Source organism: Doryrhamphus excisus, chromosome 17 (genome assembly GCF_030265055.1).
Source record: "Doryrhamphus excisus isolate RoL2022-K1 chromosome 17, RoL_Dexc_1.0, whole genome shotgun sequence".
NCBI lineage: Eukaryota > Metazoa > Chordata > Actinopteri > Syngnathiformes > Syngnathidae > Doryrhamphus > Doryrhamphus excisus.
In genome coordinates this window covers 87,194-104,958 of record NC_080482.1, presented here as the reverse complement: position 1 = coordinate 104,958, position 17,765 = coordinate 87,194, and the positions used below count along the sequence as shown (strand labels likewise).

Below are 17,765 nucleotides of genomic sequence, written 5' to 3'. Positions count from 1 at the left end.
CGTATGTCCATGCCTTCATCAGCCTTCTGTATTGGTCCTAGGAATGTGACACTGCGCTTTCAACAATAACATGTTTGCATGTCTGATTGTCTACTTTATATAGAACACTTTCTAAAACTACATGCTAATTATACAGGGTAGAGGAAAAAAGGACTTTTATTCCAGTGTTTGTGTCTCGGACAATAGCCTTGAGGCTGACAGAATGTGACCCAAATGGAAGAATCAATACAATAGGAAGCCAGTGTGATTGCTGTATTATCTCTCTTTCTATGAGAGTGGGATTAAAATTTCAGTCCATTTCTTCCCCGCTACATCATAGCATGAGTGAGACCGTGTCAGAATGATGCATGCTGGACTAAGAGAGTCGACCTGCTTCCAGAACACGGGGGTTGGCTTCACCCCAACATCGTGTATAGCAGCAGATGTTTGCCGTTAAGTGTGGGCCAGCGGTTACACTGATAAGAGACTAGAGACCATACAGCTAGATTTAAACACACACACCCATCTGGACTGAGGTACACTGATATGTTCACTAATTAGAGAGCCGTGGGTGTGGGGGGTTCACCAAAGAAGAGGGTCTCCTTATGTTGGCCTTCAAAGCTAGCAGTGGCCAGTCTAAATGTTTTTGAAATATAAATAAAACGGAGGTGGACCCAGCCTCAAGTGGACACATTGATTTGTGTCTGTGAACAATAGTAGCAGGAATGCTCACTGCAAATACAGTATCTGAGTGACAACAATAAAGGCATTTTTGTGGTGGTCCGTCACTACACATTCTGGGCATTCCGGTGGCATCTGAAAACATCTCTGCTTGTCTGTCACACACGACACATTCACTTTGGAGCAGTCTTAGGTGTCAGTGTGCTAGACAATGATGTCGCCCAAAAGAGAGGGTGAGTGTTTCTGTGGCTCGAATGACAATTAAAAGGGCAACGTTAACAGAGGCGTATGATGGCATTGAAATGAGGACAAGGCCTTTGGGAATAATAACCCGGTCTACAGTATATGTTGTCCTGAATGCTGTTGCCCTCTTAAGACATCTAATGACAGACAGACAGCTTCCTTAGCGGTTTTACTCCGGCATCCCACTCACTCGACAGTCCGAATGTCTGGTCTCGGTGGGAACCGACACATGCACCGCTGTGGGCAAGGAACACACACGCGCACCTGCTGCACGGTGGCGGGTGCTGACATGCAAAAAAGCCAAACTGCCTGAACCCATCTCTCAGCAGCTGTTGTTAAAAGACTGGAGAGGCGGAGCCAAGGGGGAGGGGAATACGAGGAGGTTAGTTGAGGAGATGAAAGAGACGTTGTTTTGTTGACAATTCAATGTCAGGGTGTACGCTGCAGCTCATAAATCTGAAATCATTTGGAAATAGCCATATTTGTGTCTACACTGTTATTAAATGTGCTTTCAGCAGGCAGCAGTATAGACGCACCATCTTTTGAAGCATATAGAAGCACATCTGAGGCAAAGTCTAATGTCAGCGTTCCATATTAAGTCGTTTGCTTTGATTGGCATTCTCACTGGGCCTTAAAGAAAGTTCAGTACAATTGACTTGTCTCTTCTGAAGACTGTTTACGCAACATTTGAAGTAAAAACTGATCAAAGACAGTGGCATTCCAGTTAGGGATGTCCCAATCCAATATTGATGTCGCAAAGATACAAAGATGTACAGTATGCATACACCTTATCCGTTGTTTTGCTCAAGAGGCAAAGATCATGTTAAATGCAGTTTTAAGCCCCCAAAAACGTAATATGGTGAAAAATTGCATTTTTCCAATGTAGTAAAGGCTCCATAGCAAGCAGGAAGTGGGAAAGCATGGAGGCGTGTAGCGTGTAGGTTACGCATGGAAGGGAAATGCACACACACAGTTCAGTTCCAAATGTGAAAACTGTAAATAGTTCATAGTGTTGTATTTGTAATTAAATTGTTATTTTCATCTAAAACTAATTTTTGGGGTGTTATTTATCCTGTGGTATGGTTGTTTAGATATTTCTGGCTAAATACAGTAAATATGGCTAAATTTGTGTCAAAGTAAAATGTATCTTTTCACAAAATCTGTTTTTCTGCTTTTTTTTGTTGAAAACTTCGCTAAATTTAGCTGAAACTTAGCTATGTTACTAAAAATGAAAAAAGGTGGAACAATGAAAGATGAGTGTCTAACCTTTCTTCTGGTATTCAATATGTTTATATAGCTGTGTATTATAATATTATAATATTCCATGCACCTTGAAACATCAGTCCAAATCGTCAACTGGCCGTACTGAGAGGGACATCTTACAATACACAGAAATGTTCAGTAGCACAGTTGTAGGAGAACAACTAAATAATAATTACTATTGCAAGTGTAGGTTATGAATGCCTAATTGTAGCTATACTGCTGTCCATAATAATAATGATGCCTCTCGGAATGTTGTGCTATGATGCTAGCATAGTGCCTGGCTTTATCCAGTCAGTAAGCAATTGGCTGGTTCAATGAGCGGCCAAAGTCAAGACAAAAATAAATGTTCAAAGTAAAGTATTGAATGTTGCATGGGAAAGTACCCGGTGGAAAAACAGCTTTTTGGTGAACTCGTGTACCATGGACCTTAAAAGTGGCTATTCTACTGCGCCGTCCCGAGGGAAAAAGAAAAACTGGAACTCCTTTGCTTCAGCCATGGACAAAATGCCGATGACATTCCTGCTGCATAAACAAATGGCAGCATTAGACGTGACACGAATAAATGTTGGTCTGATCACAGTTAGCAAAGTCCTTCCATTTGTAACAACAAATAAGTCTGATAGAGAGAATGATGCAGAAAAAGGATCGTGAGAGAAAGGCAATGACTCGTAGGGGGGGTAGATCGCCCTAGAGACTCCCTCTTGTGCTTTTTCAGGCTGTGGTGTCCCACTTTTGTGATCTTCCTATCTGGTCTGACACACATTCCACAAACAAAGGATTAACGACAGACTATCATTTCAATCAACTGACTAACATCTGTTCTTGTGCCATGCATTAAAGTGACTTTAAAGTGATGTAAAAATTGATCAGATTGACTAAAGGCAAGAAAGAGAAACCTCCTGCCCTTACTGCTTGGTTGTCAATGGGTCTTTCTAAAACAGAGAGTGCGAGCCCTCCAGTGCGAGCCCTCCAGCCTGGCATGGTGACAATTAAAAGCAGATAAATAGAAGAGAATAAGAAGTTTGTCTGCACAACACTACGCTGGCTTGTTTGTAAGAATGACCACCACATCACACCCACCACTGTTCCTGAGCCTTTGCTTGCTGACGTGTGTGTGAGTGTGTGTGTGTGCGTGTGTGTGTGCGTGCATGCGTGCCCATCAATGTGTGAAAGCCACCGATATTGTCAAAGAGACATCCAACCCACTGTCCCTCCATGTCCATCCGCCCGCCCACGCACACAGACAGAAATGCTTCACACAAGCAGATCATTCATTCAGAGAGCTTCATAAAGAGTCTATCGCACAAGAAAGAACAATCGGCAAACTGGAAGCTACGTGAACTTGCCAACTGAGCTGTTTAACAGCTACTGTATATGTGGTGAAGTATTGCATACAGTATACAGTATATTGTGTCGCCATTAGGGCTGTCAAAAATAACGCGTTAACAGCGGTAACTAATTTATTTGATTAATTACGTTAAATGTTTTAGCGTAATTAACGCACACCGATATGGCGCTGGAGGTGGTGGTGGGGGGATAGCGGAGATGGAGGAAAAAATACATGGAAATGGCAGAATGCGTGTGTCAGAAAAAATACACTTCTAATGAAGGTGAAGGTGGGGTGGTGTGCAAGACCCACTGTAAATGATGATGATGATGGTGGTGGCTGTGTTGGCTGAGAGATGAGAAAGAGTAAATGAGCTAAATGGTGGAGACGGGCACCTGGTCATTTCTGAGACTGGTGATGCCATAGTACGACATGGGGGGGTGAATATCCGGTGACGGCTCCTAAAGGGTTCATTCAGATGTGGAGTTTGCTACATTTACGTATGCTGAAATGACACTGGAAAAAAAGACATTTACCTTAGACTACGTGATGTCTGTGAACCCAACCCCTCATGGCTCATAATAAGACAGTTATTGGTATAGAAGTGGGATTCTAATGTTCTACTACTATTCAATAGACTATTATTAGACAAGTGGTTTTTAGCTTGATTGGCATAGTCAGTTCATTTGGATCTCTTAATACATAATGATATATAACATCAATTATGATACTACTTTCTAGTTAGTACTTTCTAGTACTTTTCTAGTACTTTCTAGTCATTAAGTGCGGTACAATGGGCATATTTGAGAATTAGTTGTTGATGTGTTTAATCATGATTAATGCATTAAAAATCTGTGAATAATCTGATTAAAAATTTGAATCATTTGACAGCCCTACTCGCCATTCAAGTCATTGAGATAATGGTCCTGCAATATTTGTAAAACTACTTTTGAGCATGTCGGGCAACAAATGCACCCCTCTGGTAGGGTATCTATGAAAAGCACATTTGGAAGGAATTAGCCCCAAGAGTGCTCCAAGAGGTCACAAGAACCTGAAATGAAACCTTTTACTCCTGTTCCAACCTTGGACTGCTTTTGCTGTAGCCTTCGGTTCCTTGTGATGAACCAAATACACAACAGCCGGGTCTCAGCTGTCACACCTGGCTTGGCAAGCCTGAAAGTAGACAGATCTGGGTGCCAGTACAAAGAGGAGAGTGAACACTGGAGAAGGCCAGGAAATAAAGAATGTGGTTGATGAAGTAAGGAAAAGAGGAAAAAGTCTTTCACTGTAGTCTGTATGGAAAGCCAAAGTTGGTGTCAAAGTCACGTTCACCACGGCCAGATTAATACTCCTCTGTTTTATTTGGGCTCCAGTCAAGGTCTTGTAAGGTAGCACCATATCTGTGCAACCTAGTGTGAGTCCGTCTATGTGCTCATACAGAACAGAGGCTGGATTGTTGGATGGCGGGTTGAGTTAGAAGGGGAATGTGGTCTTCAGTCTAAATGCTCAATGTTACTTATTAAAGAGAGCAAAACTTACGTGAAGACAACATAGACGCTTGTAAGAGCTTCACTGGTCTGACCAGGTTGATGTTTAAACAAAAACAGTGCAAACAGAGACAACACCCACAAACACTGACAGATATTCTTAGTCTTTCTAGCACTACTCACCTGTGTGTCTTTTTACTTTGTCCTTGATGCTGAGCAGCTAGCATCCTACAGACACTCACATTAGTGTCCCTAAACTCTATGACAAGGGCGTTTTGGCGCCCATCTGTGAATTAATTGCATCATAGTGCAGCTGTTATGTAAGAACACGAAGGCTGCAGAATCATGCAAAGGCAATGTTGTTAAATACCATATCTTTGGTGCTGCCCTGGAGGTAAATAGCCCTTTTATTGATGTTAAAAGTACATTGTCAAGGATCAGAAAGCCAGTTATTAAATGAGACACAATACAATCTATTCCAGTTAAACGCAAGCTTGTGTTTGTCAAAGATCCTGTCTGTTTTTCAACCCATTAAGTGATTTAATTGTTGGTCCAGATATTTGTACGATTCTCGGGATGGGGTCAGGTCAGACACAGGACAACAGAGATTTGATTCAGAGCCACGCAAATCGTATGGGGAACGAGATTCTGGGCTGGATAGTGGACAGAAAATGTACACACACAAAAAAGGACAGAGCCAATTCAAAGGGGGCATTGAGGCAGTGGACTACTTCAGCCTCTGAGGCTGCTCTGTAATAAGAGGCCAAGTCGTGAACCGAGCAGGGCATGGAGGACACACCCATACACTTTTTTTTGGTTTTTAAATCGAGCTGTATGGAAGTCAATCACAAAGACAACTGAAATAACTTCCAGTCATTCCATTTTAAAAAGCGGCTTGTTCAAGGAAAGCAGGCAGATTTCTAGTCGACAGTGATGAGTGCATTTGTGTCACAGGATTGACAGGTGGCAGATGGCTGATTGATATCAGTCATAATCATTGATAAAACATGGCACATAATCGGGCAAACATGTACAGTATGGCACGGGCTTTGCTAAAATACCCTAAAGTACCCATGAAATCACCAGCACTTCCACACACTACACCTTGATCAACTTGACACACTTGATCCGTTTCACTCGCACACACGTGGACTACGGTTCTGTGCACGTGTAAGCACAATTGGTGTGCAGAATTTTGGATGGATCGAATGGAGCTCATGCGGACACGCACTCGTTACAAACCTCATATAGCCCTTCTAGAGTTTGAGACCCTGCTGTTTCACGTTGCTGTTTAATGAACTCTGTGCTGTTAGTGTACTCAACTGTGCTATTAGTGAACTCAACTTTCCCACGTCTGCCTTGCAAGAACTTTTACCTAATGTGGTCCCTCATTAAGCACAACAAAGACGTGGCCTGAAAGTAAGGTCTCATGTTAATAGTAAAATGGGTCCCTCCGCTGCCCAGGATTTTACTGTCAATTATTGTAGCCTCTTTACTGTACCATAGGCTTTACTGTAATAATTATGCTTGCATGATACAAAAACACCAATGGCAGCAATTAGCAGGCTCCAAGTATATTTCACATATACGTACATTACATCAATGACCCTGTATAGTCCGGTTAATTGGTTCCAGACTCTCCCCGTAGACCCAAAGTAACACCACTACAGTCACCACAGTCTCCTGTGATTCTTTCTTCACATTGCACATTGCTAATGAGCAGGCTACGGATCACATATACATTACCTTTACACTGAATGTAGTACACTATGTGTATCCGTATCTGTTCACCCATCTAAATGATCTGTGTCCGTATCTGTATTCGGATTGGGCGGGGCATAAAAAGGAAGTGGGAGTGTTTTAACCAGAAATGTGTGGGGCTTACATGTGTATATTATTGACATCAGAAGTTGCTATAGTTATTATTATCATCCGGCTATACGTATGTGTACTGTGTGTGTAAGTGATGTGTCAGACTTATTATGTACTTATGTTTTCATGATCTGTGTGAAGTTGGTGATTCATGCAAACATGCGATGACGGCAAACAGGGAAATCATCTGTCAGCCTTGTTCACTGTATTTTTCTCACAGCGTTCAGTACTTGAAGCTAAGTGGCCAAGACGGGAAAAAAAACACTGGCAGTGACAAGCCGTGTACACGACTCTTGTGAAACGTGTGGCGTAGGAAAGAAGTTTGAGATTACAAATTTCCCCCACTGAGGGACGAATAAAGGCATATCTTAAGGCATATCTTAATTACAACGTGCATACTGCAGCATATTGAGAGGGGTGTAATATTTGACCACAGCCATACAGGCAGAGGCGTGCCTAATGTTGTGGCCAGTCACTGAAAATGAACAAAATGATTCTATTGTAAGTAGTACACCGGTTTCATGATGACTTGGAATAAAATAAGTACATTTCAAGGAAAATAGCGCTCATGCTACTATCCCTGATGCATGAGGGACAGACGCCACACAAGGCTGCCTAGAAGCCTGCGTATGTTAGACGGGTTCACCAAGGAACTTTAGATCCAAACCAAAGAGAGGCGAGCTGAAGAAAACCTCATACAGTGGAGGCAGTGTGACCAATGAAACAGCAGCCCTTTTTAACTTGCCAAATAAGGTGCCGCTCAGCTCCTCTGTGGCCGCCGCTTGCAGAGTCGGTGAGTGAATACATAATGAGCATTTTCTTTAAACGTGAATTCGGATAATGACCAAATTTACTTGTTTCATGCTTGTATCCGGCAAAAATACCCGTAACGAATATTTGTTTAGAACAGGTATCGGGCTCATCCCTAGTTAAAGCCCGTATTTAGAAAGTCAAACAGGTTCCTATGCTGCAACTACAAACATATTCCGATTACTTTGCTGGAGTTACCTTATTGCAGTCTGGAACCAATTCACCGCCATAAACGAGGCACAGTTGTACAATGAATTGTAAAGGCAGATTTGATCTGTAGGACCATATTAGATGGAAAACCAATTTGAACATGTTTCTACATGCCAGCCTTAGCCAGGAATCTTTATCATCCCCAAAGAATCGGACATGTCAAAACAACCCTGAAGTAGAGCCGCTGACAGGGCAATGGGATTAGTAGATGCATAAGCATTTGCATATACTCACATCTACACATACTGTATATAAGAGTATGCGTACACACACAGGAACATTGTGTGCATGAAAGACTGTCTGTTCGAAATGCCACACAGTTAGAAGCAAGAAATCTGTTCATTGAGAAAATGAAGATCATGATGAGAAAGTCAATTTGTCTTCACTACAAATCGAAAAAAACACCAGTGATGTTGCTAAGTTTGCATTCTGTGTCCCTGATGCGTTCAAATCTGAAAGGATGCAGTAAACTCACTATCCATTTTCCATGAAAAATATTACAATGTGAATCAAAGCAGCTGGCAAAAGAAACCAAGCGCTGTTTCAACCTTCTGTGCATCTGCTTGCCGCTGACATGATCCCCTATCTAAAGTATCACAACCTGCTAGTTTAGCTGTTACTAGAACAACTATACAGTTACCCAGGGTTTCCCCTAGGATTTTTTTTAAAGCCGTGGCGATGGGGATATAATAAAATAATAGTCCTAATTTCCAAAATGGATATGAAGTTCTATAATACAGTGGTATGAAAAGGTTTGGGCACCCCTGATTAGTGTCAAGATGTTCCTTTCCAAATGACCGGTTGTAGGGATCAGCCATTTCAGGTAAATATATCATATAGCACAGTATTTTTTTTTACATTGGACAAACCTTTCGGTACAACACAAACCAAATATGTTACAAATGACAGTCTGTATATTTAATTACAAAATAACTTCTCAATGTATTTATATGTAGTCGGTGTGAAACCTGGGCCTGTTTAGATGAACACAAAGCTGGCAGGAATAGACGAAAGATTTTTTTTTTTTTTAAGTAGGTAGGTAGGTACCCCTGAGACTGGCGAAAGACCACACTCCACTAGGGCAGAGGGGCATCGAGGACCACACAGCAGCGGGCACAGAGGTGCCCCTGCCACAGGCAACCCCAAGCCCAGCAGATCAGCTGATCACCTACTGTAAACCTCAGAGTCTATCGATCAACTAGCCAATCGTTATAACATTAGGAGTCACAGCGTCAAAAGGCGGCAGGCAGACTGTGATGCAATCATGATATACGTCTTTGCCACAGCATTTTATCAGCCCCATTGCCATTACATTACATTCCATTACAGCATGGATCTGACTTTGGGGCCTTGCTGTGTGGAGGTTCCATGTTCTTTCCATGTTTGCACAGGTTTTCGCCGTAGGTGCTCCAGTTTCCTCCACAAGTAAAACTATCTGCACTTAATTTTCCATCAGCTTAATTGAGAAAAGGTGCTGACAAGATCTGGAATCCACGGTTGGCGTCACACGGTTGCCACCCATTGCTTACTGCACATTGTACATGTGATGAATGAAGTACGGTACCTAAACTTTAACAGTTCTTGTTCTGCTTGCCTCAATAAGATACATTTTGAACAGTAAGCTCTGCTTCTTTCCTGGTGCTTCAATGGCTGGGTGCAAAAGGTATGGCAGTGGTATGATGGGGATCAGTTGTTTTAGTGCCTTATTTTGTCTAATGACTGAGTGAAACGGCACTGCTTGGTGCAACTGCTGTGGTTATGAACTTGCCTTTTCTACAAGATACGGGTAAAGTCATCATCCATCTACTATGTGACCTCAGCAGGCTCTAGCTGACTGACCGTCAAATGGACACTTATCTGATGACGATATAAAAACCAAACCGATGCTCATCCACGTCAGAGCTACCTAGATCACATACTGTACTCACATGCGGAGCAATGTTTCATAGGGCAGAGAGCTGATGTTTTCACTGAGTATACTGTAATGGCTGTTCTCAAATCAAATGCACGACACACTCTGAAAATTCTAACAGAGCAGCAGGCTTTGGTGACAACTAGTATGCAGTAAGTCATAGTACAGGAGGCTTTTACACCCAAAACTATAGTAATCACTAAAGACATGTTGTATCTACCGTTATGTGATTAACTGGATATCAAAAATATGCATCCTCACGTTATGATGTCTTTGAAATGATTAAGACATTTGGCATTTGGCAGTGGCATTGGGGTGGCAACGGTGTAAAAATGTCTTTCTTTGGTATTCAATACCATCTTATTAACATTACCCAATGATGACATAATATATACTAGTTACAAATGATCCAATAAGTGATGACACAAAACACTGACAGAATGGAATTTAAACATCACTACTGGGCATTTTACAAGGAACCATGAAAGAAAACCCAAGCTCTTCCTCAAGCGACTCTCTCTCTCGCCCACTTCAGCAGGTAGGGTGATGAATGTATGTGTCTGTGTCAGCTCCTATTAATAGGGAGCGGGAGGTAGTCTCTCGCTCTCAAACACACATACTTGAAGGATCTGAGAGTCCAGATGTGGACGAGCTAGAGGTGGGGGCGGTGCGCAGAGAACATGACTGCCCTGGACAGGGTTTCATGTGAAAACTCTGATAAATCAATTGTGAAGCACAGGTGATTCACAACCACCGACATTTTACACTGCTTGGGCAAAAGCACAAGGTGAATGACGCAGATTCCTACCTCTTGAATTGGTAGCCAGGTCAGCCACTTTCTGAAAAGCATCCAAGAAGGCAGCCAAGGCAAGCACGCTAGCCCTAAAAGAGAAAAGCAACTTTAGTTACAAAAACACATCGGCTGATGGCAACATGAGTAGTGCTTCCAACCTGTCCTAGGTTGGATAGGACATACTGACTGAACTCTGGGAAAATAAAGGGCAAATGACGGTTCTCCAGTATAAGCAGGTGCCAAAGTCAAAGCCTGAATGTATCCTGCCGTGTGGAGAATGTTAAAAGCGATGAGTCAGTTGTTTAACAAGCTCACAGAAGATCCCAAGAAGACATTCAACTACAACTAGCAATGGAGAAGTTTATTTATGGAGAAATTTAGTTTTCCCAATTTGTACACTAAAAGTACAATCCAGACTGCTCAACTACGGCTTTGCGAATGAAGGTTCTACCAAGTCAAAATGAAGACTGCTGAAGCAATTGTTACATTTATTTGCTGATTGTAAGGCTATTGTGTTATTTGCACTTTATTTACACTTTATTTATTTTTTTAATTAGTAAGTCTGACTTAAGCCTTTACCTTTTTTCTTGCTTGATTTGTTCCATGAATTATTAGCAAAAGTTAAGATAGGTTTAATAAAAATCTTGTTATTATTCATGTTATTATTCATTAAACTTTATTCAGGTGTTAGCTTTTTAAACTGTGAGTTAAACAAATCAATGAGATCAATTAAATCTACAGTGTTGATATTTAATGGGCCCCGGGCCACTCTGCACTGAAAAAAAATCGGACCCCAACATCAAAAAGGTTAAGAACCCTTGCTGTACGGTCCCAACAGCCTGGGGCAAACAACACAGCAAACCTAAGGACCTCAGGGCTTCCGTCCATTCTTTCAGAAGAAGATTGGCTTTACTCTTTTCATTCAATTGCAGGCTGCCGGACAGACCAGTCCTTGGGTGGCTGACAACATGCTGCCGACTGGTTAACCAGCATCCATTAACAACATCACACACATCAACATCAACACACCTCTCATAATTGAGATCACAGGTTTGGGGATGAAAGCCTCTTTTGTTGGTGCCTGTGTGCACGTGCATTTCAACAAATATCTGATCTCACATGAGACAAAACTATCGCTCACACATGCCACACAGAGAGATGCAAGACATCATCCAAGGCACTTGGAGCTACAAAAGTGTGTTTGTTCATTTGTAAACATACGGAATGCAACCAAAACAAAACGCCTGGACAATGTTAGGGTTCACCGTATAGGGTGTTCTACTGAATAAGTGTTTAACGCGGCCCAAGAATATGATGGCTAACAGCTGCTTAGTTACATTCTACTCAAGGGGCTGCCAACGGATGTGACAGAACAAAACTGAGTAACTTGCAGACAATCCTCAGTAGAGTCATGGGAGTATGCTGGAGCTTATCCCAGCTGATTTCAGGCGAGAGGTGGGGTACACCCTCGACTGGTCCCATTCTCTTTTCATATTGTTTTATGGCAAGCGTTTTGTTTTGACTGAGCTCCTTTGATTCACGACTTAAGAAGCACAATGTGAAATTAATTGTCACTGTGGTGTTGCTTTCCTCTTTTCGAACATTATTGGCTGATGAACATTGTGTTGCAGGCGGCATCAGCATTGCAGTTTAGAATTAATTTGGATTGCATGTCCTTGAGATTATGAGTTGAATAATATTGACAATTTTGAGTGCATTTCCTACATTATACGAGTTCAAAAATGTTGAAATCTTGGAGTGTATTTCTCATAACATATGACTTCAAAAATATTGACATTTTTGAGTCAATTACTCTCCAATTATGAGTTGTGTAGTATCAATATTTATAAGATGACATTGAGATCATTTAAGGCAACTCCAAATATCTATTTTTTATTTGGTGTAAACATAAAACATTGAAAAACTTCACAAAAATATTATTGTGTAATCTGTTAAAACATCATTTTTGAGTTGTGTGGACTTATCAGGCTTCACAGTGTATGCATTTTAATCCATCCATCCAACTTCTGCTGCAATGCAGGTGGTCGGAGCCAATGCCAGCGCCAAAACTGATTATTACTGGACAATATGGGAGCTTACCCGTGTCATTGAGACGCCAAGAAGTAAACGTTTCTCCTTTAAATCAAATAGTCAGCTATAACTAGAGCTATACAAGTATACAGTATATATAGTAGTTATAAGTATGATATATTATTGAATAGTTTCAGTATAAATAAATACAATAAATAAAGACTCGTTTTTTTAAATTGTTGGTTTTGCTTAAAAATGCACGCTTTTAGTTGTATGCAATGTTTAAAAAAAATTCATAATATGGCTCTCACAAAAATACATTTTTAAATATTTGGCTTTGATGGCTCTATCAGCCAAAAAAGGTTCCCGACCCCTGCTGCAGACATTGCACATAGTAGCCACAATGACTTCAAACTTGGCCTTACATTTCCTAAAACACCGGCCCCAACTTTATCACAGCCAGTTCACAAATGTCCGACTGAGCCAATCTCATAGATTGCAGCATAGCACAGCAGAGTGCACTTTCTGACAATGATACACTACTACTGCTGCCGCCATCTATTCTAAGGGCAGGAGAAGCTGGAATGCAGCTGTGGTTGATTTGGACCATGGAAAGAGAATTTAACACCACTTTCGAGACACAAAACTCCAGCCATTATGATATAGAATACATCACCACGTGTTCGGTGTTGTACAGCATATGCATTACTATAAGGCACGACTGTCATGCACCTATCTCCCTTTTCAATATCTCAACTCAAATCCATTTAATAGCCGCACTACCGCCAGACAATGTGATCTCTCAAGGTGGCCTTTCACTGTTCCAGGGCTTCCAGCTCAAATAAATTGTAAGTGTGTGTATGACTCAGCCGAGACCCAGCTGCATCAGCCATAAGCCAGCAACAAGACCAAACACTGACAAGTTAAAAGGAGACCGTGATTAGAAATCAGCTAGCCTTTATTCCACCCTGCGCTATTTCTTTTAGCACTCAAACCAAAATGGGCAGCAGGAAAAAAACACCCCCAGTTGGTGCAAAACAACAAAAAAAAATAAGACAGAACAGTCTGAACACTGTAATTGGTCGACTTCCGAGTTGCTTTGTAAGAGGGGTGCAGAGGGGCTAAATTACAGGGTACTACCCCAAGGACATCATTACACACAGACATATGCTACTACTGCTCGCTAGCCACTTATTTGGGCCAAAACGGGAAGGTGGCTGTGTTTGTGCTCTACCATGTGTGTGTAAGTGTGTGTCCCTCTATGTCAACTAGTCCCACAACAGATTACACAGCTCTATGGGGGGAGGTTAAGTTGTGGTCAAAACCACTATTTTGCCAAACGTGAAGTGGCTGTGGAAAACATGAAAGCAAACAAAAAGCCTTATAGTAGGTCAGCATTAGGAGGACTCCAGCAGGACTCCAGCAGGACTCCAGCAGGACTCCAGCAGGATTGGCATCAATTTGGATATACAGCACAGTTACCGCAGACCGGAGCGGAGTGTAGGCTCAGCTTAATTGGGTCAGAACTTGCATCAAATAATAAAACAGGCAATACCAACTTTAGGAAAAAACGATTCGGCTGGTATTCCTGCCATCTATCTGCTAGCTAGCTGCAAAATGCAATGAAGCAAATTGTAGCTAGCAGGCTCAGTACGTCCTAATCCTCACTTCCATGGCGGCAAATAAACCCTACATTTCTTCCAAGTATCATTGTGACCAAAAGAGGGCAACAAATCCAAAAGCCAAGAAGATATCACCTTTTCACCAGGAAAGGCTTTTGTTAAACATTTCCCCAATGCGGAGACCCACAGAAACGCCTTACTGTCAAATAGGCAGTCATTAGCAACAAGGCCACAAATGTTCCCCTGAGCTTAATATGACAGGGTCACATATTTAACCCCTAAATGATGGCTGCAGCCGTACGACATATCACCATTAATCAGCCATAATGCTGAGAAAAGAGGCATGGGACAGGACAAAGCATTGTTATGTCCCCGAGCCTTTATACAGCTGTCACTCCGAGTCTGCCCAGGAACACGTGGACACTCACACGCCAAGAGAGCTGCTGTGCACGGTTCATCAAAGAATATTCCAGGCTGCAGGGCATCCATACTTAGAGTATTTGCAGAACAATATGCTTTTATCTCAACTGTCATAAGATGTTTGTCTAGCGACACGTGGCCACTTAAAGCCAACCATGAGAGGTGGTGAGGACAGGCAGCCGTTGTCAGGATCAGGAGAAGACTGGCAGGACTTGTGGAAATGCACAGCTTTAAGAAGACAAATTAGATTACCTTGAACGGACAGGATGAGCAAAAGATGATTTTACGAGCTCAAGCTGGTTAGTTAAGAGACGGATGACCAATTTCATCACAAATGTTCTGAGAAATTGAGAAAAACGTTCAAGCCATGTTCATTTTTATCATTTGAAAGTGGTCAGGTATGAACATCACTTGGCAAACTATGAGTTGGGTGGCAACCAAGGGGTCATCTGTCATGCAAATATGAAGCTCACCTCAGTTGGGACTGCAGTTTGCCAGCCTTGGCGATGAAGTCCTCCCAAACAGGGTAGCTGCTCTGTAAACGAGAGATAGAGAGATAGAGACCATACATGAAGGCCATAATCTCATAATGGAGACATATTTCACCATTCCCACAGTTGCATAACATTTGAGTCAAGATTTGGTGCAGGCGGGGGCTCTAATGGGCTCACTGCTCCTATAACAAACACTTTAGTTCAATCACCACCAAAATTATGTTTGTTTTTTTTTGTTTTTTTTAAACAGTTACAAATATTTGTATAATATAATTGTCTTTTACCATCATGTCCTGAAGGCTGCAAAACAGGTCAGTGGCTTCTTGAGGAAACGTCCCCACACAGCAAGTATTAATACTACGCCATAATGAGCCTGGGTCCTAATGGGACTCTACATGCACCCAATTCAGGTCTTGAGCTGAAAATAGAGTCCTCTAAACCAAGGCAAGAACCAAGCGGTGGCGAGTGGAGCTGAGCAGAAGGCAGAGCGGCACAAGGCAAAGGGAGCCAGAGGGCTTGAACAAATGTTTGCAGGTTGTGTGCTACTACCGTCAGGGGCCTGAGGAATGTCATGTTATGCTGTCAAACATGACACCCAACAAAGACTTCCAAGCGATGGTAATGGTTACACACACCTTAGCATCGTTTACTTCTTTCCCTGAAAAGAACTGTCCTAGGAAAGTATAAATTCATACGAGTCCAGGTGCGTCCGACTTCCAGCAGTGTCAAAGCTACTTTGACTAACCCAGGGAGAGGTGAGGTATCTGTTTCTCTAAGCCAGTGGCAACATTCCAACTGTACTTTATTCACATTAAGCCAGTGGCAACATTCCAATTGTACTTTATTCACAAAGCACTCTCCACTCAGCTGTGTCCTCATTTGTCATCAATTGCAGGCATTGTGTCTGAATTGAACAGTTAGAAAAACAAATATTCTTTGGCGAGCTACCGAACATCAGCTGATATCCAAGCCCTATCTTCCTAGAGCAGGGGTGGGCAAACCGCAGCCCGGGAGCCTCATGCCGCCCTCTAACAGGACAGGCGGTGTAGGAAACGGATGGACTGGGAGCTAGCGTAGAGACAATGTGGGATGCCAACAGGTGCCGAAGGATCCAACCCTGTTCCCAACAAACTGACGTCTGGCCATTTGACCCCCGCAGACAATGTTCTACCACCGGCATGACATTCCTTCCATTCCTGCTGCCAAGCACGGCAGCTGAGACACCAGCTAAAATGTCTCAACTAGCCGTCTGTCCAAAACACGCAGAAATAACACGTCCCCATTAACCTTACACCTGCCTTTCTCCAAAATAACAACACCGAAAAGTGTCTTAGCGCGTCAAGAAATGTAGACTTTTTAAACCAAACCATGAAAGACTCTGGAAGTCCGCGACCGTTTGAAGGAGTTCAGAGTTCAGAGGCCAACCATGATGAAGAAGTTATGCTAGCTAACTGGTTCACTTAAGAAAGTTAGCTTAGCCGTGTGTACTGATGGGATCGTAACAGCTGTAGGATTAAAAAAACACCACCGCGTTTTATTTGAACTTGATCTTACCTTCATGTCTCCGATAAGCGTTTGGAAGAGTCCTCCAAGCGCGCTGCAGTCCTTTTCGATAACAGCCTCCATTTTCGGGACCACCTCCAAGTAGTCGATCCCGACTTCAATCGAGCAAAAAAGAGAGAAAAATCACTCGCAATAGGACTGCGCGAAAAAAAAGAATAAAACCAAAGTAATTTCTCGCTAAAATGGTGCTAAAAGGCGTTGGAAGTCTACTCCGGTGTATACTTCACTTCAGGCCAAAAGAAGCTGTTGGAAGGAGAGTGAAATTTAAATCCCAGTGTCCGCTCCACGCCACCGTCTTCACATCCATGTTAAGACTTCTGCAACGACTTTAACAATCTGAAAGCCGAAAAGAAAAGAAGATAAAATGTTGGATAGGTAGCCCTGTCCGATATCTTGACAGGTAAGGCGAGCCTATCCCCCCCGGCCGTGAGTCTACTCGTCCTAACATCGACTGAGTGAGAAAACACACCAAGCCTACTACAACCAGGAAAACACGTTTCCGGTTAGTTTAACCACAACTAAAGAAAAGTATGTCAAAAAGGAAAACGTGTCCGGTCTAGTCAATGTTTCAAGTTTAGATAGCGACTCTGACAATAAAGTATAAATTAATGTTAGTCTATATCGACACAAATCACACAGTGATTTGCATTGGATAAAACCTGTCACACTTTTATTTTGAAGGCAGGCTTCCAGTTCCTGCGGCAAAACAGGTGGCGTCTATTTAAGCCAAAACACGAAACCTAATTTGCGAATAAATATGGAATAATAATCACAGTTCCATTCACTGCATGTGGCATGAATATCATTTGATATCATCATATGGACATACTGTTGGTGGAAATAACCCCCAGCGCGGCTACCACTATTGTATGCAACAGCAACTGTATGCCGATGATGCTACTGTATAACAGATAATGGGCGACATCTAGTGGTTAAAGTGTACATAACAATTAATAGCATATTTTAAGCCGATTTACGAACGGGTTCAAACCGCCTCCCACTCTCGCTTGCACAAAAATCGAAATAGTGAAAATCTCCAAGGACCGAAATGTTTCCAA

At 42.2% G+C, this 17,765-nt stretch overlaps 1 protein-coding gene across 9 annotated transcripts in view; it reads right to left on the bottom strand.

Annotated features, from left to right (window-relative positions):
- LOC131105410 (protein MTSS 1-like) overlaps nt 1-17,215 on the bottom strand; it is a 31,287-nt gene extending 14,072 nt beyond the window's left edge. For 3 of the 9 annotated variants that reach the window (XM_058053478.1, XM_058053486.1, XM_058053481.1), the window contains exons 1-3: nt 16,699-17,213; nt 15,124-15,185; nt 10,593-10,666 (exon numbers count right to left, since the gene is read on the bottom strand). In XM_058053478.1, coding sequence (XP_057909461.1) covers nt 10,593-10,666; nt 15,124-15,185; nt 16,699-16,770 — 208 coding nt within the window. In that variant the 5' untranslated portion in view covers nt 16,771-17,213. Of the gene's footprint in view, nt 1-10,592; nt 10,667-15,123; nt 15,186-16,698 lie in introns of all 9 variants that reach the window. The other 6 variants (XM_058053482.1, XM_058053484.1, XM_058053479.1 and 3 more) reach the window with 4 other exon arrangements.
- Nucleotides 17,216-17,765: the final 550 nt, after the last annotated feature.